We start from the raw sequence: 26,902 nt of genomic DNA on the forward strand, positions 1-26,902 counted from the left end.
CCAGCTGCCACCAGTTCATACTAAGAAGTCCCTTCCATACATCCTAACCACCCGTGGTTGTCACATCTGCAGTGATGAGCGACCCCTCTCGAAATATACCAAGGGGTCTCACTGAAGCCTTCACAGACTGTAATTCTCCTTCCAACCTTGTGCAAAAACAAATCTAGCATGCTGTATCTTTCCACTCTCCCACCGCCTCCCGAAGACCCACTGTCTGGCCACAGAGGAGCATTCCTCTTGTAACTCAGTACCACCCAGGACTGGAGCAACCAAATTACTTTGTCTGGCAGGGTTTCAACTACATCTCGTCGTGACATGAAATGAGAAATGACCTGCCCACTATCCTTCTCACCCTTCCTATAGTGGTATTTCGCTGTCCACCGAACAACCCAATATGCTCGTCCATCCTTACACAACCCCTGCTTCCAACCCCTTACTTCATGGCTCATACTGCTGTAATAGACCTAGATCCAAGACCTATCCCATACATCCTCCCACCACCACCTACTCCAATCCGGTCACAAACATCATCAGTCATGTGATCTACAAACTAAGATGGAATCACTGTGCCGCATTCTACGTGGGCATGACAACAAACAAGCAGTCTGTCCACATGAATGGCCACTGACAAACTGTGGCCAACAAGTGGACCACCCTATTGCCGAGCACGCTGTCAAACATGACATCCTTCATTTCCATGACTGCTTCACAGTCTGTGCCATACGGATCCTTCCCACCAACACCAACTCTTCTGAATTGTGCAGGTGGGAACTTTCCCTGCAATATATCGTATGTTCCTGTAAACCTCATGGCCTCAACCTTCATTAGTCACTGTTCTCACCTATCCAGTCCCTTCCCTGTTCCCATTCCAGCACTACACAGCCGTCATTCCACCATCACACTCTGTCTTTTTACTTCTCTCCTTTTCCGCTACTATTTGGATGTAAATTTTCTTGAGTACCAGTACTGTATTATCTCATGTTTGGTTCTTTATTATGGCATAATGCCATGCGAGCTAGAAGATGGAAAACGTGCACATGAAACGCAGCGAACAGTTGAAACTAGCCAACAATGTGAGATTAAACACTTTGTTTCAAATAAATTGACTGCCTCAGCGCAAAAGATTAATAAAAGCCAAATCTCTTTAGCAAAGCGACAAAAATAACTTCATTGTTCTGCAAGGTGGTTAATGCTTGACTGTTAGAAAGCTGGAAATAAAACCTGAATATAATAATATATTTCAGCCTTCCGTAACTATGCGAACGTATTTTAATTCATTTGATATCTCCTGGCCACAGAAATCCGTTTTGTTTTCATTTGATGTGAGAGTAACAAATGAAGAGGAAACAGCAAAATCACTAAATGTAAACACAGGTCACCTGAAGACTACCCACCTCCACACCACAACTCAGGCTGCTCTGTGCAACAGCCCCAGATCTACGATATTTCTGAACCGGGGCAATACTAGATAGTGGCTCCCAGCCACACATCCGTAGCCAGAAGGGGAGAAGGAATTACACATATGCGACTCAACTGCGCATGCACAAGAGCCCGCCCGCAACTGCTCAAACGAATCTAATGTCAACAGCTGTCATGTCACGCTCATCGGAGGCAATTTGTAGTTATGAATCATTGCATGGTCTTTCTAAAGCCTTTGACACACTTTGCTGTTGGCAGACGCTTGTATGAGCCTATGTTTTGTTGTTGTATGTGGCGGATTTCCTTTGCGACTTAAGTTTTATTTTCGTTTTTTCTTCCTCTTGTTAATATTTTGTTGCTCCAGTATTATCCTGCAGATGCGGGATACAGTAATATCCTTTGTTGGAGTATTGGTTCTTACCAGTCAAAATCACAAAAATTTAACTGAAAACTAAAACACTGAAACATTCCCAGAATTCTAAAAAAATTCCCAGGTTTTTCCCCGTTTTTTTTCCCAGATGAAAAAATTCCCAGATCTCCCGGTTGTCCCGGGTTGTATACACCCTGTATAGTCACGAAATTAAATTTAAAGAGACCAATAATGTATTCCAAATGTCAAGTTTCTGGGACAGCTTAATTATGCAGTCTATTGAAAAAGAGATGTTGGAATATGTTATAAACAGTGGCAGATCTTTTCATTTAAACTAGGCTTGACAACTGTAACTCAACTAATAGATCCTGCTGGCCATACATCTGCCAGAGTTGTATAATGCTGAGAGAATATACATTTCATTAAATAAATATCAGTGCAAGTTCTGAAAGGCAAAACAGCATTAAATAGCATAGCAGGTATTGAGAATCAAACTAATCTGTAAATAGCAGTTCGAAACCAACAGTCGTTCACAGTTGATTAGAGTCCAGGCAGCAAGTACACACAACAGTCCAACTTACAGCACCTGAAGAAGACGACTTGGTTGATCATTAAAATATTGTCCGTAAAATGGCAACAACTATGCTGAACATCTGGAAACATACATTATCTCTATTCTGTTCAGTTTATATTTCAATGTTTAACATTCACAAGCTTTTATAAATTTTTCGGTTTTACCACTGCACAACGGTATCCTAGTTTCAAATGTATGTACAGCGGTACATCAATTTTATGTTTTTTGCGATTCTACACTATAAATACATAGCCCCTGTAAAAAAATCTGGAATATCAATGCTAAAAAATTCCCCAATTCTATGTTTCTTCCTAGTAAGGTTTACCTCGATTCTACGTTCTTACTTGACATCTCACTTTACTTTGTCCCATTTTCTTCCAATTGACTTTTGATGTGACTATACAAGTTATAAGTGGCACAAAAGACAGACGGTTTGCACCCCGGATGGTGGCGGTGTTAAGGTAATAATTTATGCCATTGCGGAGAGGGGAGTTGTGAGAGAGGAAATGTTGACATAATCCACAATCGGCACTGCCAACATTGCTAGCAAAGTTTACGTTCATCACACAGTCAACGTGAAGCATTTTGAACCGAGACAATGCATGACAAAGGGGCCCACAGTTGACAGCTTCTCTTGTGCCACTTGTAACTCGGTCTCATGTCTTTCCATGTATTTCCGATGTACTGTATTCAGCAACAATATCAATCACCAACCTTTTAAATTCAAACACAGAGTCTGGAAGAATATGCTTGGTCAGAATCAAGGAAATGTCGGTCATCTCTGGCTAGTGAGCTTTTATTGGCTGGCGACTTGTTACGTTACCCAACAGCCAGTGCAGTAACCACACCACACTAACACAAGTAAGAAGTTTACAGACCTTCGCCTACAAAACATTTGGAATTGCTTAAGTACTGGATTGTAAAGTATAAACAGGCACAGAAGCTATAAATCAAAGTTGTTTAGTCCCATAAACCCCATCAATCACTCAACCAATCAAAGTGTAAGAATTTCATTCTTCTCCTCTTACGTAGCAATTTTACCAATACTTATAACATCAACTGTCATAACCAAATTGCAACTCCATAAACAAACAAGACAGAAATTTCAAAATGTCACATAATATAAGAAACCTATTAAAAAAAGTGGGCTTTGCCACTAGTAATTCTGTAGGGTACGTAACTGAAAAGACTATCACTTTTGCTAATGATGTAAGAGATAATTAAGCCATTTCCCAACAGACTCCTGCCACAAATTATACCTGAAAACATGCAGTTTTGAGGGTTCTTTCATTTTATGTTTACCTCAAAAATAGCAAAAATTTATAGCCTACATGGTGCATGGCAGTTATAAGAGTCGAGGGACATGAAAGGGAAGCAGTGGTTGGGAAGGGAGTGAGACAGGGTTGTAGCCTCTCCCCGATGTTATTCAATCTGTATATTGAGCAAGCAGTGAAGGAAACAAAAGAAAAGTTCTGAGTAGGATTTAAAATCCATGGAGAAGAAATAAAAACTTTGAAGTTCGCCGATGACATTGTAATTCTGTCAGAGACAGCAAAGGACTTGGAAGAGCAGTTGAACGGAATGGATAATGTCTTGAAAGGAGGATATAAGATGAACATCAACAAAAGCAAAATGAGGATAATGGAATGTAGTCGAATTAAGTCGGGTGATGCTGAGGGAATTAGATTAGGAAATGAGACACTTAAAGTAGTAAAGGAGTTTTGCTATTTGGGGAGCAAAATAACTGATGATGGTCGAAGTAGAGAGGATATAAAATGTAGACTGGCAATGGCAAGGAAAGCGTTTCTGAAGAAGAAAAATTTGTTAACATCTAGTATAGATTTAAATGTCAGGAAGTCGTTTCTAAAAGTATTTGTATGGAGTGTAGCCATGTATGAAACTGAAACATGGACAATAAATAGCTTAGACAAGAAGAGAATAGAAGCTTTCGAAATGTGGTGCTACAGAAGAATGCTGAAGATTAGATGGGTAGATCATATAACGAATGAGGAGGTATTGAAGAGTATTGGGGAGAAGAGAAGTTTGTGGCACAACTTGACTAGAAGAAGGGATCGGTTGGTAGGACATGTTCTGAGACATTGAGGGATCACCAATGTAGTATTGGAGGGCAGTGTGGAGGGTAAAAATTGAAGAGGGAGACCAAGAGATGAATACACTAAGCAGATCCAGAAGGATGTAGGCTGCAGTAGGTACTGGGAGATGAGGAGGCTTGCACAGGATAGAGTAGCATGGAGAGCTGCATCAAACCAGTCTCAGGATTGAAGACCACAACAACAACAACAACAACAACAACATGGTGCAATAAACTGAAAATCGTGAAACATGTTAAAAACTGTTGCATTGCAACATCTCGGATGTTTGTTTTCCACCTGCAGCCAATAACTGTACAGCATGGTGATGTCACGCTAATGCAATAGCTTGCAGCATACACAGTGATAAACAGCAAGCTTATTTGGCAGCTTGTTCCAAAGTATGGCTGATGTTATCGGTGTATAGCAAATGTAGTGACCGCGGCTTCCACTTAGGTTTAATTTATATAATAATACCTTGCACACCCTTCACTAGCGTGCATTAATTTTACTTGCAGTAGTTCTGCTTGGAGCCTGTCGGCAGAATCTGGAATATATTGTGCCTCTACTGACTGCAGCCAATGTATACTACTCCAGTTGCTATGTACGGTTCCACAATTAGCAGGATGTGTTCAAAAAACATTTGTTTTTGTACAAGGTTGGAAGGAGATTTACAGTCTGTGAAGGCTTCAGTGAGACCTGTTGGTATATTTCGAGAGGGGTCGCTCATCACTGCAGATGTGACAACCACAGGTGGCTAGGATGTATGGAAGGGACTTCTTAGTATGAACTGGTGGCAGCTGTCAAAATGGAGGTACTGCTGGTGGTTAGTAGGCTTGATATGGTTGGAGGTGCTGATGTAGCCATATTTGAGGTGGAGGTCAACATTTAGGAAGGTGGTTTGTTGGGTTGAGTAGGACCAGGTGAAGCAAATGGGGGAGAAGTTGAGATTCTGGAGGAATCTGGATAGGGTGCCCTCACCCTCGATCCAGATCGCAAAGATGTCATCAATGAATCTGAACTAGGTGAGGGGTTTAGGAAGGATTTTTTCTAGATGGCCCACGCGAAGGTTGGCATAGGATGGTGTCATGCGGGTTCCCCTAGTCATACCCCAGATTTGTTTGTAGGTGATGCCTTGAAAGGTGAAGTACCTTTGGGTGAGGATATAGTTGGTCATGGCGACTAAAAAGGAGATTTTTCATTTGGAATCCGTCATGCGTTGGGAAAAGTAGTGTTCAATAGTGGTAAGGCGTTGGGCATTAGGAATGTTAGTGTGCGGGGAGGTGGCATCAACAGTGACAAGCAGGGCACCATGTGGCAACTTCCCTTTTCATAATATTGCCACATTCCATCCTGGATTTTCCATTGTTTGATTTTTGCCTGATGGCTTTTCTTCGATCCTAACCCAGTGCTGGTTTCCTTTGTTACTATTTCCTAATGCATCACTATACTCAATGTCCATCATTCTTTCTCTTATTTTCTGTGTTTCTCTTGTTGCCTTACAAACCACGCTGCACACACTAATTATGAGCCACACTGTATCAGTCATCTTGGCCACGCACAGCAGACAGCTACAAGACCACGGTGATTGTTGGTGCATCATCTTATGTCCCACATTACTCGTGCTGATATAATTAATCCTATACCTCCAAATTGATCAACCAAGCTCAAACCTTCTTGCAGTACCTTCTTTTCACCTGCAAAACTCTCCTCTGCGCAATCCCAAATTCCTGGAACTCGTAACACACATTGAAACTCTTGCCCTGCAGGAACTTGAGCAACATGCACAATGCCACTTCAAGCAGCTCTCCATCCTGCTCACTTCCTACTCCCGCCTTGGAGTACCACTGTCCACCACCTCTACAACAACCTCCAAACCTCCCCCATAGCTGACATACCCTGTCTTGCAGACCTACTACATTTAACCCACCTTCTAAAACTCCCTCCCACCACCACACAGAATCCAGAACGTAAACAGACTGGAAACACAGTAACGAACCTTTCATCCAGAAGCCTCAGCCCCACAGAAATAGCAGTCATTTCCAGAGGCCTCACCTTTTGCCTCACTCCCAAATTCAATCAAGCAGGATGTGCTAAAGGCCTTCTCTCCTTCTCCCAGTCCTTATAGTGGAAACACTTTTTTGCCACCAACCTACCAGTCAGTCTCAACCACAGACCAAGATTGACCTTGCCTAATTCAGTTCCCTCCTCCATCCAACGCTGATCCACCCCCATTACCCCCATATCATCCCCTGTTAACTTCACAGAATTTCTTAACCTCGAACCTTGCTTCACTATCATTCCCCAAATCCCTCAACATGCAAACTGATCTTACACCCACATAAAGAACCACAGTCTACCATGTAAAAACTGATCCTCACCTTATAATCCTATCTGCTGACAAAAACTCCACCACTGTTGTTTTGAACCTCAATGATTACCTGGTGGAAGAACTCCGCTAGCTGTCAATCACTTCCACCAACAAACCTTGCCACAGTGACCCCATTCCAGTAATCCAGCGGGACCTCCAGTCACTCCTCAAATCCCCCGCACTCCTACCTTCTACGTGCTTCCTAAAGTCCATAAACCTAAACACCCAGGACACCCCAGTGTGGCCGGTTACTGTGCCCCCACTGAGAGAATCTCTGCTCTCATAGACCAACACCTTCAACCTGCTACCTGGAACCTACCCTCCTATATAAATGGTACCAACCATTTCCTCCACTGACTCTCCACAATTCTCCCTTTACCACATGGTGTCCTGCTCATCACTATTGATGCCACCTCCCTTTATACTAACATTCCTAATGCCTATGGCCTTACTGCTATTGAACTCTACTTTTCCCAATGCTCGGCAGATTCCAAACCAACCACCTCTTGTTTAGTCACCATGGCCAAATGTATGCTCACCCACAGTTACTTCTTCCTTCAAGGCATCACTTACAAACAAATCCAGGGTATGGCTATGGGCACCCGCATGGCACCATCCTGTGCCAACCTTCTCATGGTCCATCTAGGGGAATCCTTCCTAAAATCCTAAACCCCTCACCTGGTTCAGATTCATTGATGACATCTTTGCAAACCAGATCGAGGGGTGAGGACACCCTATCCACATTCCTTCAGAACCTCTGCAACTTCTCCCCCATTTGCTTCACGTACTCAAGCCAAGAAGCCACCTCCCTAGATGTTGACCTTCACCTCAAAGATGGCTGCATCAGTACCTCCATCCGTATCATACCTACTAATCACCAGCAGTACCTCCATTTTGACAGCTGCCACCCATTCCACACCAAGAGTTCCCTTCCATACAGCCTAGCCACCTGTAGTTGTTGCATTTGCAGTGATGAGTAGTCTCTCTCGAAATATACCGAGGGTCTCACTGAAGCCTTCACAGACCATAATTGTCCTTCCAACCTTGTACAAAAACAAATCTAGCATGCCTTATCTTTCCACTCTCCCACCACCTCCCAAAGTCCCACCATCCAGCCACAGAGGAACATTCCCCTCGTAACTCAGTACCACCCAGGACTGGTGCAACTGAATTACATTCTCCGCTAGGGTTTCAACTACCTCTCGCCGTGCCCTGAAATGAGAAATGTCCTGCCCACCATCCTTCCCACCCCTCTCATAGTGGTAGTCTACTGTGCACCGAACCTACCCAATATACTCGTCCATCCTTACACAACCCCTGCTCCCAACCTCTTACCTCTTTCCTCTGTAATAGACCTAGATGCAAGACCTGTCCCATACATCCTCCCACCGCCATCACCACCTACTCCAGTCTGGTCTCAAACATCACCTATCCCATCAAAGGCAGGGCTACCTGTGAAACCAGTCATGCGATCTACAAGCTAAGCTCAAACCACTGTGCTGCATTCTATATGCGTATGACAATCAACAAGGTGTTTGTCCACATGAATGGCCACCGACAAACTGTGGCCAAAAAACAAGTGGACCACCCTCTTGCTGAGCACGCTGCCAAACAAGATATCCTTCCTTTCAGTGACTGCTTCGCGGTCTGTGCCATATAGATCCTTCCCAGTAACCCCAGCTTTTCTGAATTGCACAGGTGGGAACTTTCCCTGCAATACATCCTACGTTCCCATAACCCTCGTAGCCTCAACCTTCATTTGCCACTGCCCTCACCCATCAAGCCACTTCCCTGTTCTCATTCCAGTACTACACAACCGTCAGTCCACCATCACACACAGTCTTTTTATTTCTCTCCTTTTTCGTTACCTCCTCCACAACTCTCCCCTGTCCTCCTCCTATCTGGAGCACTACACTGTCCGCCAACCGCCACCCATACCATAATCTCTCTGTTCCTCCCCCACCCCATCACCATTCCCATCATGTACTGGTGCTGCTGCTCGCAGTGTGGTTTCAGTTGCCTGAGACTATAGTCATGTGTGTGAGTTACATGTGTGTGTGTGTGTGTGTGTGTGTGTGTGTTTATTTTTGATGAAGGCCTTACTGGCCAAAAGCTATTTATTTGTGACAGTTTTTTTGTGTTTCGTATCTGCAACTCAGCATGTCCACTATATGGTGAGTGTCAAATTTCCTTTTCATAATATTGTTTGAAATGAGAAAAGAATTGGAAAGAAACCGCATCAAAGAATTGGAAAGATCAGAATGAAACAGAGTTCGAGTCTCAGCCTGGCACTCAATTTTAATCTGCCAGAAGTTTCGTATCCGCACACATACTGCTGCAGAGTGAAAATTTCATTCCTAAACATCCCCCAGGCTGGGGTAAAGCCATGTCTCTGCAATATCCTTTCTTCCAGGAGTGCTAGTTTCACAGGAGAGCTCCTGTGAAGTTTGGAAGGTAGGAGACGAAGTACTGGTGGAAGTAAAGCTGTGAGGATGGGTTGTGAGCCATGCTTGGGTTGCTCACCCGGTAGAGTACTTGCCCGAGAAAGGCAAAGGTCCCCAGTTCTAGTCTCAGTCTAGCACACAGTTTTAATATGCCAGGAAGTTTCATATCAGCACACACTCTGCTGCAGAGTGAAAATTTCATTCTGGAAAAAACCCCCAGGCTGTGACAAAGCCATGTCTCTGGAATATCATTTCTTTCAGGAGTGCTAGTTCTGCAAGTTTCGTAGGAGAGCTCCTGTAAGTTTGGAAGGCAGGAGACGAGCTACTGGCAGATGTTAATAAGCTGTTTATACTACTGGCGCAGTCGTTGAGAGACATAGGACTCACATTCAGAAGGAGCAAGGCTTCATTTCCGGTTTGGTTATTCAGATTTAAGTTTTTTTTCTGGTTTCCCTAAATTTCTTAAGGCAAATGCCAGGATGACAGGATGATTCCTTTAAGAAGAACAGCTCATTTCCTTCCACGTCCTCTCCCATTCTGAATTTGTGCTGTATCTATAAAGGCCTCATTTTCAGTGGGTTGTTAAAGAAGAATGTTCGTCCCTTCCTTCCTACTTTTGCCTAGGGTTCTCAATCATGAGGTCCTTTGAGTAGTTTGGATAGTAGGAGACAGATACTGCCATATAGAACCTGTGGGGTAACTCTAGACAACTCATATAGCTCAGTTAGTAACAGCATTGTCCAGGGAATTCAGGATTTTGTGGTTTAGTCTCAGCATGCCAAAACAGTTTTAATTTTTTTGGGAAGTTTTGTTACCACACACACACACACACACACACACACACTCTTAGACTGTGGTACAGAAAATCCTGTATACCTGGTTGCCACAAGTTCTTGAAATGAGGGAATATCAAGGAGTTTCAAATGTATCGGGGAAATTTGGAAAAAAAAGAAAGAAAGAAAGAAAAGAAAAACCACTGGAAAAATTTCATTTTCGTCTCAGTAGGTGAAATATGAAATGGTTTGTTTACCAAGATGTTGTGCATCATCACTGACTGGGCACAGCTGAGAACATGTGCCACTTCCTACTCCCTCATTCTTACTGCTTCTCCCCTTCCTACCACTCCCCTCAGCTTGCAGTCACTGCTGCCACCACTTCTTGCTGCTAGCCTAGCAGCTGCTGACTAGAGGCAGGGAGGCATGAGGAGTGATCTGTTTGGATCTGATTCTCAGAGATTGGTGACGCAGAGGTCAGAGATGGCAGTCATGTGTGCATAAATTTTGTCTGAGTGATTGTGTGAATAGGTGTGTGCTCTCGTTTTCTGACAAAGGCTGTGGCCGAAAATTTAGTTGCGAGAGTGTGATTGTCATTTCTATGTGCCTTTGGGCAGCTCAGCAGTCATCTTTCTGGAGAGTTGCTCCCTATCCTCATTAGTATTGATTCTCAGAGGAATTGCACAAGTTATCTTTTGCATGGATTAATCACCACAGTCTCTTTTCATCAACATGCTGTCTGTGACACATGACTAACAGGCCACATGAGTGGATTCCTACAACAGGCCAGAATTGCAGGCCATTTCTGCGGGTATCTCTAATGGAACGAGCCTACTGATTTAAAGCCCATCGTTTCCCACTAATGTGCAGCCTATGCCCTCGGATCTAGTCCCACTGATCTGCCCGCAGGCCAGGTCTGTTGGTGTGTGGCATAATGTGGTGGATTATCGTGGTTTATCCATGGACCCAGGACCCGAGGTGCTCCTCGGCAGGCCATTGGAAATGTGACTGCCTCACCACAAGTACATTGTACAGTGCGGTGTTTTATAGACATTTTATTTATTCAGGGTGTGTACGACCCATGACAACCGGGGGATCTGGTAGAAAACCAGGATTTTTTTTCATCCAGGAGAAAACCAGGAAAAGCCCGGAAATCTTTTAGAATTCCAGGAATTTTTAATTGTTTTACTTTTCAGTTAAATTTTTGTAACTATGTCTGGTAAGAACTGATACTGTAACAAAGGATATTACTGTATCCTGCTACTGCAGAATAAGACTGCAGCAATCAAACATGAACAAGAGAAATAAAGGAAAATAAAACTTAAATTGCAAAGGAAATGTGGAATATACAACAACAAAAATCAGTGCTCGTACACCTGTCTGCCAATAGCAAAATGTGTCAAAGGCTTTTGGAAGACTACGCAATGCTTCATAACAACAAATTGCCTCCAATGAGTGTGACGTCACAACTGTTAACATTAGATTCATTTTAGCAGTTATGAGCAGGCTCATGCATGCACAGTTGAGTCACATATGAGTTGTACCTTCTCCTGCTTCTGGCTACAGAAATGTGGCTGTTGGCTGTGTAAGCAGTCACAGCATGCAGCTAGACGCTACCAGGAAAAATCTTACTGGCACGCCCAAGCTGCCAGATTCATACATGCGCAGCAGGCCCGGATCTAGGAGGGAGGGGGGGGTGGGGGGGGGGGTGGGGGGGGGGCAAACTGAGGTGTCTGACCCAGGTGTCAATTTCGTGGGGAGGGGGGTGGGGGCTAATTCATATTCTTGAGGAAAAAAACCTTATACTATTTACATATATTAACAGGTTTCTCAGTATTAGACAATGATATTTTGATTTTTCATGTAGCAAAACGTTTGACGAACTTTGATGAGGTAATAGATTCTTTTGCTGAAAGGAAAGCACGCCATGTAAAGCTGTAGCAACATTAGAGAGAAAAATATGCTAGGATCTAAGAATTGAATAAATGTGTACTGTCTTGCTTGTTTCTTGCCTTTACTGGTTTTATGTATCCCATATTTAATTTTATGTCACACAAAACAGCAAGTTATTAGCTAGTAGGAAATAAAGAGTGCAAATTTTCTGAAGAGTTCTTGTTCTCTCGATTACAAATAATCCCATCCAGTATTAATTAGGAGTCCCCCCCCCCTTTTTTTTTTAAGAAAGAAAGAAAAGGGGGGGGGGGGGTCAGGATGCCAACGAGCCAACTGGGAGCAGGAGAGGCATCACAGGACATTTTAATTTCCACTGTCCTGAATATAGTTTGATGGCATCCATTACAAAGTATACATGTTCCAATTCCGGAGAGCAAAATACAGTGACATACGAGAGAAGAATGCTATGTGAGGAGGTGTGGCACTGCACTCCAGCACACTAAAAACCAAATAACATGTCTTACATTTTGTTGAACACATGTGTTTTATGTATCAGACTCTTCAGAAAAATGTGCACTACAAAATGAACACGTTTTTGAAAATTCGATTTTTTAATTTTTGACATCATAACTCAAACACTTGGTGGAGGAGGTGGGGGGGGGGGCACTATCTAGTATTGCCCCGGTTTGGAAATATCATAGATCCGGGGCTGATTTGCAGAGCCGTCTTGAGTTATAATGGGGAAGTGGGTAGTGTCCACGTGACCTGTGTTTACATTTAGTGATTTTGCTGTTTCCTTTTCGTTTACTGCTCATGCATCAAATGAAAACAAAACGGATTTCAGTGGCTGGGAGTTGTCAAGTGAATTAAAATACATTTACATAATTATGGAAGGCTAAAATATGTTATTGGTTTCAGATTGTATTTTATTTCCACCTTTTTGACAGTCAAGCATTAATCGCCTTGGAGAACTATGAAGTTATTTTTGTTGGTTTGCTAAAGAAATTTGGCTTTTATTAATCTCTTCCACGGGGGCAGTTAATGTGTTTGAAACAAAGTGTTTAATTCCACACTACTGGCTAGTTTCAACTGTCCGCCACATTTTGAGTACATGTTCTCATCTTCTAGCACGTATGGCATTATGCCATACTAAAGAACCAAACATGAGATAATACAGTACCGGTACACCAAGAAAATTTACATCCTGAAAACCACAATGAAAAGCTTAATATCAGGTCGAGGCCTACTTCATTGGGAATCTTTACCTACGAATTTACACTTTTAAGTATGCACTCTAAATGTGCACATTTTAGTATGGGTCATGAAATTCTGATGCTCTTGGAGTATCCTCTGATGTCTTGTTTCTTTTATGACATAATGTAAGATCTTTTAATGTTTTACATGTATGAACATATGCGCTTCCAACGTCATCGTAGCTGCGCAAGCACGGTGGCACCTGTTACCTGGTGCTCTCTGGCAACTGCTGAAACGAACCTATTTCTAACAGATCATTGGAAAATATTGCAAATGGTGGTTTGAAAAGCATTATTTTCAAATTAAATTTCTTTTTACACAGGTTGAACTATGTGTGAGAATGTATGATGAATTTCTAAAATCACATAGCGATTGACTCTCATTTAAAAATCAACTCTTTGATGACAAGCCATTTAGAAGAATTTTGAGCCCAGAAGATCAGACATTTATGTTGTTATTAAAAATTTTACTAGTGTATTTGTGTGATATATCTTAAAGTGTAAGACATGCAAAAATCAACATTATATGTGAAAGCTCAACTTCTCTTGCAGGTTATGAACCTTAGGGACGAATATTATACATGAAAGCTTTGCTTTTCTTGTAGCGACACTATGTATTCGTATATTAATTTAAACCATTAACTTTTGCTGTTTGTGTGTTTGCACTACTTAAGTGAGGTTGCTATTGGCTGACTACATCGCGTGTCCTATGCTCTGAATATCCGCTGTCATCGGCTGGTGAGATCACGTGACATGAGCGATGACTGGCTTACAAAAGTGCATCGCAGTCTCGATTTCAGTGCTTCGGAAAGCAACATGCGGTGTTTGGTGGAATTCAAATTTATACTTTCGTAATACGAAAATATGCAGCATACATTCTGTTACACATCCAAGATCTTTCCAAAATGTGTTTTTTTCCCCTGAGTTTCGTTTTCTAAAGTGCCGGAAAATTCTCCGCCTTTGTATAAAACCATAACTATGCAAAGGATTGATAAGTTTTACAGTGCCAAGGGAAAATATACTGTCACTTAACACAGAAAAAGTGTGTTTTCATCCAGGAGAAAGTGTATTTTTAATCTGGGATTTTTTTTTTCTTGTCTGCATATACACCCTATTATTGTAGTATATTTTGGTAATTTGAAAATAGTTTATGAACTAGAAAGTATAGACGATAAGAAGAAGAAAATTGTGGCAGTCACTGGCGGTTGTACACCATATATTTCTTGAAAGGAAAATCACAAAATACCTGTAAAATAATAGATGTACCACAGTGGGTAATAACTGACAGTGTTGGTTTACCCTATTCTTCCCCACTTATACACTTCTTTCAAGAGGCGTACAGTTTTATGAGGTTATTTCTGAAATCAGTGAAGGTATTTTAAATCTGTCTTGTGACTCCAAGGAATGCTTATTTTTGTCACCAGATATGTTTTGCTTTATTGAATGAAAATAACAACAGTGGTCTTAATGAAATGCATATAGGCCTACAATGTGGTTTGCTTTCTCCATCTAAAAACAGTTTATTACAAGAGATGTTGATGTTACTACTTAAGATTATTGCTCACATGAGGGAGAAATACAGAAGTTCTTACATTTTTTTGTCAATTTATGTCTTTACTTACTCTTGAGATATCAAAATTCATCAGGGAAACTGCTAAAACTTGTCTGGAAATCAGGGAATTTCACTTTGGGAAACCTGTGGCAACCTTGTGAATAACTTCAAATGTATTCGCAGTTGCGAATATAAACAACTATCAGCTACATAAGGGAATGACGACAATGAAAATTTGTGCTGGACCGGGACTTAACCCGGATTTCCCTCTTTATGAGAGCCGTCTTCTTGGCTACCCATGCACGATTCATGGCCAGACCCAAACTTCCATATGTTGTCGTTCCCACAACACAACCTGTACATGAACCTCCTGTACAAGTTGAATTGTTATTGAGTGCAGACTGATCACCAGTCTCTGAGTGTGGTGTAGAAGCTGTTAGTACAGCAGACCTATTTTCAGAAGATATGGCATCCCATTGCCCTTTCAATCATCCTGAATTGGATTATTCAATTTTTCCCTAAATCACACCAGAAAATTACAGAGAGATTTCCATAAAAATGGCTAACACTTATCATCTTCCCCCATCCTTGCCCACTTGATTTAGTAGCCCACGCCTAATGAGACTGACACCAATCGGTTGTTAAATGGAAACTGTTCTTTGTGCCAAGTGCTGATTTTGCTAAGGCTGTCTTAAATGCCACAACAGTTCTCATGGAGAATACGTCTCTCTAAATGACAGCATTGTCTGGAAACAAAGGGAAGGAATATTAGGATTTAGTGTTTGTCAACATCGACATCATTAGAGGAACAGCACAAGCTCAGAATGTTTCAAGGATGGGGAAGGAAATTGACCATGACTTGTCAGAGGAATCATCTCACATTTGACTGGAGCAATTTAGAGAAATCACAGAAATGCTAAGTCTGGATGGCCAGATGCTGATTTGAACTGCTGTCCTCACGAATGCAAGTTCAGTGTGCTAACCACTGCGACACATTGCTTGCTGTGTCTGGAAACAGTATTGGCGACTTGCTGAGAATATTTAATAATGCATTTATTCACTTCGTCCATCTTAATTAGTCTCTTTTTTCTGATCTTCTTGTTGACGATATATGTTATGCTGCATAGCTTTCGTCCTCTATTTGAAAGTAATGTTCTTATCCCAGGAAGTACCTATCAAGTTCCAACAATATGGAAAGGATAGTTTGTTGCTCACCATGTAGAGGAGGCATTAAGTCGCAAACTGTAAGACTTTTTTTGTCCAAAAGCAAAAAGTTTAGCAGTCTTTGAATTGTGCCTGTCTGCAACTCAGTGTCTCCTTTATGTGGTAGGAAGCAGTCTATTCTTTTCGTATTGTTGTTATTTCATCATGGAATTTCCATTGTTTGATCTTGATGGTTTTTGTAATTTTAGCTACTGTAGTTGGTTATTTATGCTAAAATTTTGCACATAAAATTGTACTCCTGGTTGAAAGCAAGGGGGACATACAGCTGTGGAACGGAATGAACAATCTTTTAAGTGTAGCATAACAGTTAAAGCTACACCAGGCTAAGGCAAATATGCTGATGGGCTTTGTTAACTCTCTAAGGATGCAAACTATGCCTACAGAAATATTTTGGTGAGAGTGTACCATCTGTGTACAACCACATTTTCCAAACCTTGGTTGCTAGTAGCAGTCTCCTTGTGAGTATTGTATACAGATCAGGCTTTTAATTTCATATGAGTATCATCCACTACACTTACATCTTACCTTGTGAGATTTGTTGGTTATGATGATGAGGAATAAATATGTGACACATAAGCTTATTTTATATTTCCACTGTATATAATTTTTTATGTTTCTTTTTGCTGAACATATGATTCCTATGTACTAGTTGCAATATGAGAGAAGGAAAGTTGCTACTCACCATATAGCGGAGGTGCTGAGCCGCGATAGGCACCATAAAAAGATTCACACAATCATAGCTTACGGCCATTAAGGCCTTTGTCAGCAGTACACGCACGCACGCACCCACCACACACACACACACACACACACACACACACACACACAAGTGCAACTTGCACACACATCTGCAGTCTCAGAGAGTGTAGTTTCAGCAACTTGCACACACATCTGCAGTCTCAGAGAGCTGAAACTACACTCTCTGAGACTGCAGATGTGTGTGCAAGTTGCACTTGTGTGTGTGTGTGTGTGTGTGTGTGTGTGTGTGTGTGTGTGTGTGTGTGTGGGCGCGTGCGCGCGCGCGTGCACTGCTGACAAAGGCCTTAATGGCCGAAAGCTATGATTGTGTGAATATTTTTATTGTGCCTATCGCGGCTCAGCATCTCTGCTATATGGTGAGTAGCAACTTTCCTTCTCTCCTATGTACTAGTTGTTTCTGCTCCTGAGGAAGATCAGTTTATACTAATCGGAACCGAGGTAAAGGTTAGAATAAACTTTTTATGTGCAACTGATTGGCTGTATACTTCCCATTATATCCATGATCCATTTGAGATGACACTGAAGTAAAACATTATGTACAAGAAACTGTGCAAACTGATTACTTGTTAACATTACATACATGCATAGGAGAGTATGGAGATTGTGTTTGAAGTTTGTGTCACAGCACATTTGCACTCAACTTGTCTGCCACTGTGAATGCAGCGTATAATACCGCGTACCTGTGTTGTGGCATTTCTGGAGTGATTTGCTGGAAGACCATTGTAGTCACCTGTGTAGGTCAGTCAGATTCTGTAGGCTTCTTGCATACAATGTTAACTTGAGCCAGCCCCGTGCAAAAAAGTCTGTAGGTCTTAGGCTGGGACTGTTAGGAGACCATGGGCTAGGTCCACCACAGCAGCACCAGCGATTGTTGAATATCTGGTTTAATTGTTGCTGTACTGAGAGAGTCCAGTTCTTATGGAGTAGCGTCGTGTTGCCCTGTTGATAGACAATGGTGCCCAGTACCCTATCTTGCTGTAATTGAGAGACCACATACTGCTCAATTATTTCAAGGTAATTGAGTGCAGGAACAGTCCCCTCTGCAGAAAAAGAATGGACCAATAACATTGAACCAACATATGAAAGGTCACTGGGTCTCTATGACGCGCGAAAATTTCACATACCATGTGACACATTGAGCATGTTGTTGCGACACAGTGAGCTTTTTACTCAACAGTCGACACTCATTGAGTGTGCTAACTTGGTGCCACCTCTGTACGATATGTTTCTGACATCTGGTGTTTGTGCTGTGAACTACACACACTGTTGGCTTCCCTCCCAGAGCATGGTCACTCAGTTAACTCCCATCGTTTGCACGTACATTGTAGAAAATTGCTGAGAGATATATACATTAGCTTAATAAATGTAACATAATACTTTTGTGACATCTCAAAAGGATCACACTATATATCCTTTTCTGTTTATAATGTGGCCTTGGCTGATTTATAATGTGGTCGTGGCCACAAATTGATTTGCATCACTAATCAAGGGATATTGCTTTTCATTATATTACAGGACCAGTTGAACAGAATGAAGTAAGTGATACCTCACTTAGAAATTTGACAGATGCTAGACAGAATCCATCAGATGTACAGACAGAAGTAGTACACTCAAATAATGTGGCACCAGATGCCTCAGATTCCAGTGACAGTCATTACGAATGTGTATTTTTGGCTCGCACACCTGCAGAAACAGCTACAACCCTAAAATCGGAAGATGAGAGTCCAACTCTGTTGGTGGATAGTCCTCTTCTAGCTAGTACATTGCAAGATACAGTAGTTCCTACAGATGGATATCAGAGAAATGGCAGATTCAGAGCTGTTTCAGGGTCAGAGACACAGGTTTTAAGATCTGTATTAAATCCACCTGCTATGGAGGCTGCAAATTTGCACAGGGCTTCAGATTCTGAGAGGCAGAGTACCACCTATTTGCCTCCAAGACCAACTGATAGGCAAGACATCGTGCCTGCAACCTCTCCAAGAGCAGATGTTGTGAGGAGACCTGGCGGTTATTCTACTAATCAAAGTGAAAGACAGGAAACGTTGGCAGGTAGCACATCGAGAGTTGGAGGATCTGGACTGACAGCAGGTCGACTGACAGAAAGATGTGAAACATCTCTGCAAGGCGCATCATTAGCATCACAAAGAGCTGTAATCACTTCGACTGGTAGAATCCCAGAGAGGTCAGATCACATTTCTGCTTCTGCCACGAGAGGAGCCAATGTTGAGAGGCAACTACAGCCTGCACCGCATCCTTATCACAGACAGGTAAATTTTATAAATCAGAATTTTTTACCTTGAGGTTTAGTGTAAATTTCATGGTAGACTTAACTGAGGTATAATGATTTATATCTTTACATATATAAATTAAAGTTCCCTGCTCACTATATTCATGCAAATCTCAGGAACTGCCGTTGAAATTTTGATACATTAGTTACTAGTAGGTAGCTTTACTCAGAGTATGAGATAACTCCCCTCACCCAACAGGCTTCTTGAGAAGAATTTATTTTTAACTATTCTGACTAAGCAAAGCTCTTGCCAAGAAGTTAATATTATATCCATTCTAAATTTATGCCATTTATTGATTGTGTACATTTTGATATTACAAGGAGAAATAAAATAAATAAATAAAAATTGAGTACATTAATTTGTGGAACAATTTACCTTTCTACATTTTTCACTTTCTAACCATGTCATCTGTAGTGTCACTATTTTTTATCATCCTAATAGCATAACTGTGACATTTATGCATATTTGGCTGTTTCTTCCAAATATGTTGTGATTTGTGAGGCTGTGTTTACCATTAGACCACAGATATTTTTATTTGAATACATATCAGATTTTGCTTCTGTGCTGATGTGAGGCTGTTACAATGTCTCTTGCTTTCAAACTTATCGTCTGCCCTCTGCTCCCTGATTGGCTATATAGGACCAGCAGCTACCCCCCCCCCCCTCCCCCCCGCCGTTCCCGTCACGGTGAGCCTCAACAAAATTGCAGCACAAAATACCTAAATACAGCACTGGCCCCTGTCTAGACTCTTACAGTCTCCTGCAGAAATTCAATTTTGACTACAAATGGATTTAGGCAGACGTATTTTAAACATTGCAGACGTTCCTAAAAAGCCATAGTACGTGTTATAGATTCCCATAGTTGGCAACATGATGTAATTTTCTGCCTGCTCACTACTCCTCACCCTGCACTCATCTAATTCCCAGTCAAGCTGGTACCACTGCTCCCCCATCCAACCATTCCATAGTGCTGAGCTCGAGCAGATGCGAAGCATGGACTGCAGTATCTTCTGGCGTGCTTGTCATAGATGACAGCAACAACAAGAAGTGATAGGTAAATAAAAGATCACAATCACGATTCAGTCCAGTTTTTTAAGTTTCGCTCATCACATGATCTACTGACGTCTGTTGCTACTATTTCCATGACTGGTCTTGCCGTTGTAATTTATTTTCGAGACAACAGTTACAGTCAGTTTAATATGATTTATTTCATTTCTTAGAAATTTCATTCTGGGTCAGTTTTTCTTCTTGTTTCATCTTAAGGTCATCATCATGTTGTAAAGCTGATAATATTTTTATCCGATGTGTGAACTGCGACCGAATTCATTGTTGCAACCCACTTAATAAACCATCACAGTCTCTCATGGTCAAATAAAGTATTGATCAGGGTTCAGAATCAAGTAATTTTTTTTAATGTTACTTTTATTTAAAATGCAGAATTAATATTTGTAAACAGTACCTGTACAGGTATGACAACTTTTATCACAGACCTGTTCAAATACAACAACAGTTTTCATGTGATAGTACTATTAGTACTATTTCCCTCTGTGTTTCACAGAAATTGTCAAATTTTAGTTAGAGCAATAGAGTGTTTAGTGGCTAGTTCATAGTTTCTCCTGTATCCCTTGCTGTAACGGTGCGTGAGTCAAATGTAACATGATTGTTCAAACAATGTCAATACCGTTACAAGCACTTCGGCATTTCAGGGAATCTTGAGCCTGTTAGAACATGAGTATCATTTGCACAGCCCTGTCCTTCTTAATTCTCAAAACAAATTTGCATGTGACATCAATATCTAAAGCTTCATCTGTGAGTGTGACAACCCCTATATACTTTGTTAAACAACATAAAAGTGCTAACCTTTGCAGCAATAGTTTAATCTGTGAAAATAAGATTACCCTGCATTTCTTGAATAAAGAATCTGGGGAATGAACTCGCCTTGTACTCGGATAAATATGGTAATTTATAAATATTTCGTGCAAATTGGCCAAACTATGATGAATTAAAGACAGCGGGCACTATGAAAATGATGCCATTGCTATCTAGCTACGGGAAGAACTCACAACATGAGCAATTGCTGTGCAATTGAGAGGATCTGTTTCATCTTCACCTGCAGCGGTAACAGTTCTCCATTCACCACGAGACAACATCATCGTGGTTGTGTCAGATAATGTCATTTTCCACTCTGTGGTTTGCATTTTTTTCATTGCCTGTGCATCTTCACTGACCAAGTCAATGGTGTCCAGTACGGACATGAAGTGACTTCTAATTAAAAGACTTGCACTTGGCCATTGAGCCATGATGATAATGATGATGATGATGATGATGATGATGTGGTCCTCAGTACTAAGACTGGTTTGATGCAGCTCTCCATGCTACTCTATCCTGTGCAAGCTTCTTCATCTCCCAGCACCTACTGCAACCTACATCCTTCTGAATCTGCTTGGTGTATTCATCTCTTGGTTTCCCTCTACGATTTTTACCCTCCACGCTGCCCTTCAATACTAAATTGGTGATCCCTTGATGCCTCAGAACATGTCTTACCAACCGATCCCTTCTTTTAGTCAAGTTGTGCCACAAACTTCTCTTCTCCCCAAATCTGTTCAGTACCTCCTCATTAGTTGTGTGATCTACCCATCTAATCCTCAACATTCTTCTGTAGCACCACATTTCGATAGCTTCTATTCTCTTCTTGTCTAAAATATTTATCGTCCATTTTTCACTTCCATACATGGCTACACTCCATACAAATACTTTCAGAAATGACTTCCTGACACTTAAATCTATACTCAATGTTAAAAAATTTCTCTTCTTCAGGAACGCTTTCCTTGCCATTGCCAGTCTACATTTTATATCCTCTCTACTTCGACCATCATCAGTTATTTTTCTCCCCAAATAGCAAAACTCCTTTACTACTTTAAGTGTCTCATTTCCTAATCTAATACCCTCAACATCACCCGACTTAATTCGACTACATTCCATTATCCTCGTTTTGCTTTTGTTGATGTTCATCTTATATCCTCCCTTCAAGACACTATCCATTCTGTTCAACTGCTCTTCCAAGACCTTTGCTGTCTCTGACAGAATTACAATGCCATTGGCCAACCTCAAAGTTTTTATTTCTTCTCCATGGATTTTAATACCTACTCCGAATTTTTCTTTTGTTTCCTTCACTGCTTGCTCAATATACAGATTGAATAAAATCGGGGAGAGGCTACAACCCTGTCTCACTCCCTTCCCAGCCACTGCTTCCCTTTCATGCCCCTCAACTCTTATAACTGCCATTTGGGTTCTATACAAATTGTAAATAGCCTTTCGCTCCCTATATTTTACCCCTGCCACCTTCAGAATTTGAAAGAGAGTATTCCAGTCAACATTGTCAAAAGCTTTCTCTGAGTACAAATGCTGGAAACATACGTTTGCCTTTCCTTAATCTAGCTTCTAAGATAAGCTGTAGGGTCAGTATTGCCTCACGTGTTCCAATATTTCTACAGAATCCAAACTGATCTTCCCCAAGGTAGGCTTCTACTAGTTTTTCCATTCGTCTGTAAAGAATTCGCGTTAGTATTTTGCAGCTGTGACTTATTAAACTGATAGTTTGGTAATTTTCACATCTGTCAACACCTGCTTTCTTTGGGATTGGAATTATTATATTCTTCTTGAAGTCTGAGGGTATTTCGCCTGTCTCATACATCTTGCTCACCTGATGGTAGAGTTTTGTCAGGACTGGCTCTCCCAAGGCCGTCAGTAATTCTAATGGAATGTTGTCTACTCCCGGGGCCTTGTTTCGACTCAGGTCTTTCAGTGCTCTGTCAAACTCTTCACGCAGTATCATATCTCCCATTTCATCTTCATCTACATCCTCTTCCATTTCCAGAATATTGCCCTCAAGTACGTCGCCCTTGTATAGACCCTCTATATACTCCTTCCACCTTTCTGCTTTCCCTTCTTTGCTTTGAACTGGGTTTCCATCTGAGCTCTTGATATTCATACAAGTGGTTCTCTTTTCTCCAAAGGTCTCTTTAATTTTCCTGTAGGCAGTATCTATCTTACCCCTAGTGAGATAAGCCTCTACATCCTTAAATTTATCCTCTAGCCATTTGAGCCATGTGAAATGATTATTTACAGAATCTGTACTTTTATAAGTACCCTCTTCTATACATTTTATAAAATCAAACCCTCCTGCTGTGTTTTTTTTTTTTTTTTTTTTTTTTTGTCTGTAGGGATTTTGATACAGTTTTGACTAATATATGTGCTCATTCAGGTGGACTGAGAGGTTCGGTACCTCACCGTTTCTATTATCGCCATCAAACGTCACTCTGAACACCGGTTGAACATCGAACACACAACATTGGTGCTTTCTTAGAACTTTACTGGTGCATGCTGCTTACTTTGTTTAAGTTATATGAAAGTGACATTATTCAGCAGCCTATTGTTGTTCTCCGAACTTTAACCGTAACTCTGCGCAGTGTTCCATAATAAAATTACCACTATGCCACCCATGTTGTTTAGCCATAGATACCTGATGTTACCCATATTAAGCTGGGGCATGTTACTAGACTGTAATAAATCAGGCACCTAATTATCAATGAAGATAAAAAGTCAATTGTGAGCTGCACAAGAAAACTTTTGTTTGGTTCACTTTACCTGCTTCAACAGTTTAACCCGTCATTTTCAGAAGAGAAATAGGCTCAGATCATTAGTAAGCAAATGTCAAAATAAGAATCAGATGGTGACGTGTAACAAAGGATTGGCTAAAAATACATATATCAAGCAGGTATTTTAAAAATAAAATTATAAAGATTAAAGAGCAGAAGTAAAACAGGTCTCTTAAACAGATGTAAAATAGTTCAGCTCAAAAGCCACGACATACTTTTGTGACAGAATCAGTAAAACAGAGTGACATCACTAAAAATAGATGTTATGTGCAATGAGTGACAAACAATTATCAAATCCGCGTCATATATACTGTGTGTAACAAAAGCCAACCACCAAACTGATGATATCAAGTGCATTTAACATGCCTATTTACAAAGTGGGAGCACTAGTGTATATGCAAATTCTAATAAATTCTGTGACAATTGAAGCGCAAGTATGCATTAAGCCTTATAAAACCATATAAAACAGTCAACAACAGACCATAAACCATGAACCAAGTGTTAAGCAACAGACATATAAAAATAACATTATTACTCTGCAAAGGAACGCCCAAGGAAAGGTAAACTGTTCATATTTTATTACTTTATAGTGGCGCCATGGGCCACAGGAACAGCGACAGGATGTGGAACTGTTCAATATACTGGAGACGAGGCCGGCCGCTGGACACTCGTTAGCAGGAAACACAAGTAAGTGAGCTGCAGTCCTGCTTCAATAGCAGAAAGTGGACATTGCCAAGTCCAAGACATGTGAGGGCCCCTAGCACATGTTTACAAGTTGACTTGCTGTGTATAAATGTGTCTGTAGCATATGTCGAAGCTAAGTAAAACTTGGTGTGTGGGAGCAAATAAACCTTGGTAGGCATTTAAACAATTAAGTGTGTGACAGTTACACATAAATAATAAGTTGTCATTTGTGGTTATACCAAGACGACATTGTAAGAACTAAAAATCTGTGTTACAGAAATGCCATTAGTGCATATTAAATGGTAAAGACAAAGTAAAATTACTATTAAAATCTGTGAGCAAGGCAGCTTTGACTGTGTAATCAGATATAACACGAGTTGGACATAAAATAGGTCACTTTAAATCATTTAACAGAGAAGATGCACAATCAAAAAACAATCTGTTTTTCAATTCAAGCTGATCATTCAGCAAATCCTTAAAAGATGGGAGGGGGGAGGTGTAAGTTTGTTTCTCAGTTTTAAGATGTTCTGCTAAAGTTGATTTCTAAGAATTCTCACCGTCTTTGTTGAGTATGAGCTCGCAAAAACGGATTTTGAAAGCCCTCCCTGTTTGTTCTATATAAAAGAGCTCGGGCACACATTGCATTGAATTTTGTGTATCCCAAATTTGAGATATTTGTTGAGTGTAGATCTCTCGTTATGCGTTAACAGCGACTTAGTGACATTATTAGTGGAAAACGCTACATTGAAGTCACATTTTCTTAACAGCTTGGCAATTCGATATGACATGTTTCCTAGGAAAAGAATTGTAAAAACATTTTTCCCCAGTGACACCATGATTATTAAGTAAAGAAGAATAGGCTTGCTTACTAGTTTTATTTTTATATAGTTTTTGGGCGGGACTAGCCAGATACACGTTGTTGACAGCAAGGTTGTTGACAGAGACAAGAGGAACATCAAATATGTGATCAATCATAGCATGAAAAAATGACATTTTGTGACAAAAAGGGTGACAGGAAAAAGCGGGGATGATGATATCTGTCATAGTAGATTTCATATGGATGTCAAAACCAATTTTTCCATCTACCAGTTGCAATTTCAAGTTGAGGGAACTAAGTTCATGATATTGATTTTCTATTTCATCCAATTCTTATTTTGACATCAGCTTACTAATGATTTGTACCTATTTCACTTCCAAAGATGACAGGTTAAACTGTCAAAACTGGTAAAGTGAACCCAGTAGAGGCTTTCTTGTGCAACTGATGATTGACTTTTTATCTTTATTGAAGTATTCTGCAACTGCTGAACTACAACTATGATCAAAACCATAAACTCACTGCCTAGTGTGGTAAAACAATCTGTTGCCACCTACAAGAACATAAAGCTTAAAATCCTTAAATGTAGCCAACACGTTTTGTTTAATAAGCACTGTCTTCTACGAAATCTGATTCCTAAATATGTATCAGCTTATGTGAAAATTCCCAGAAATTGTGCTCCTTTCACCATTATGAGAAAATGTGTCTCCTACTTAATTAACAATGAGATAAGTATGCTTTATGGCAGGAAAGACTTTCTCAACTATAAAGCTTATCTTTTGGATTTAGGACTCAGGAGACTGTTGCATGCCTTGTAATTTGAAAGTATTGTGAATTCAATTCATGAGTGGGCCAATTGTGGAGCGAGATTTGATCATTCAGCAACACTGTAAAAAGTTCTTGAATATATTAGAAACAAAACCATTGTCGGAATATCATTTAAAAAACTGAACTTAACCTGTTAAACAAGGCTCAGAAGCATAATGTTGACATGCCCCTAGATCAGTCTACAGCTATTAAACTTGTTGATGTGAAACTTGCTAAGGACTCTGTTAAACTTGACAGATATAAACAAGCCAATATAGGCTCGAAGGTTAATCAGATAATCACTAAAGAAATAGTAACACTTGTCACAAAAGGAAAGATGATTGTCTTGCCTCAGTTAGGTGCGTCAGTAACAAGCTCAGGGAAGAAAATTCACTCATCGTCAAGGCAGACAAATGCAACTCCTCTGTCATCTTATACAGACGACCATGTAAACCAAACATGAGAGGCCTTTCCTGAAAATAGTATTCACACCATCTATAGGACCCCAATTGCTAATTTCATTAAACAGCTGAAAGTAGCCTTCGACTCTTGTAATTCCCTTTACTCTCCCAAAGATCATGACAGATTGTTGACGACGACTCCCAATATGCCAACTTTGCAATCACTAGTGAAGATACATAAAAATAATTGGCCTGTACGTTTGATTGTTAATAGAATTGGTAGTTGGGTATTTCTTATCCAGAAAGCTACTGTTTCTACTCAAGAAATATTAAATGTATGGTACTCCTTTCACAGTGAAAAATGGGAAAGATCTCTTTAAAAGATGCTACCTTTCCCTCTGGTCATCTTCTCGCATCACTTGATATCACAAACCTCTACACCAATATTCTGATAAATGAAACGATCCTCTTTATTAGCGAAAACCTCACAAAGTACAAGACATTGAATACTGATGAAAGTAACGAAATG

The 26,902-nt window shown here is 40.7% G+C and overlaps 1 protein-coding gene across 1 annotated transcript in view; it reads left to right on the forward strand.

Annotated features, from left to right (window-relative positions):
* LOC124795397 overlaps positions 1 to 26,902 on the forward strand; it is a 128,093-nt gene that overhangs the window by 69,939 nt on the left and 31,252 nt on the right. Inside the window, exon 10 of the mRNA XM_047259412.1 lies at positions 18,238 to 18,989. Coding sequence (XP_047115368.1) covers positions 18,238 to 18,989 — 752 coding nt within the window. The remainder of the gene's footprint in view (positions 1 to 18,237; positions 18,990 to 26,902) is intronic.

This window comes from Schistocerca piceifrons, chromosome 4, assembly GCF_021461385.2.
Source record: "Schistocerca piceifrons isolate TAMUIC-IGC-003096 chromosome 4, iqSchPice1.1, whole genome shotgun sequence".
In the NCBI taxonomy this organism is placed as follows: domain Eukaryota; kingdom Metazoa; phylum Arthropoda; class Insecta; order Orthoptera; family Acrididae; genus Schistocerca; species Schistocerca piceifrons.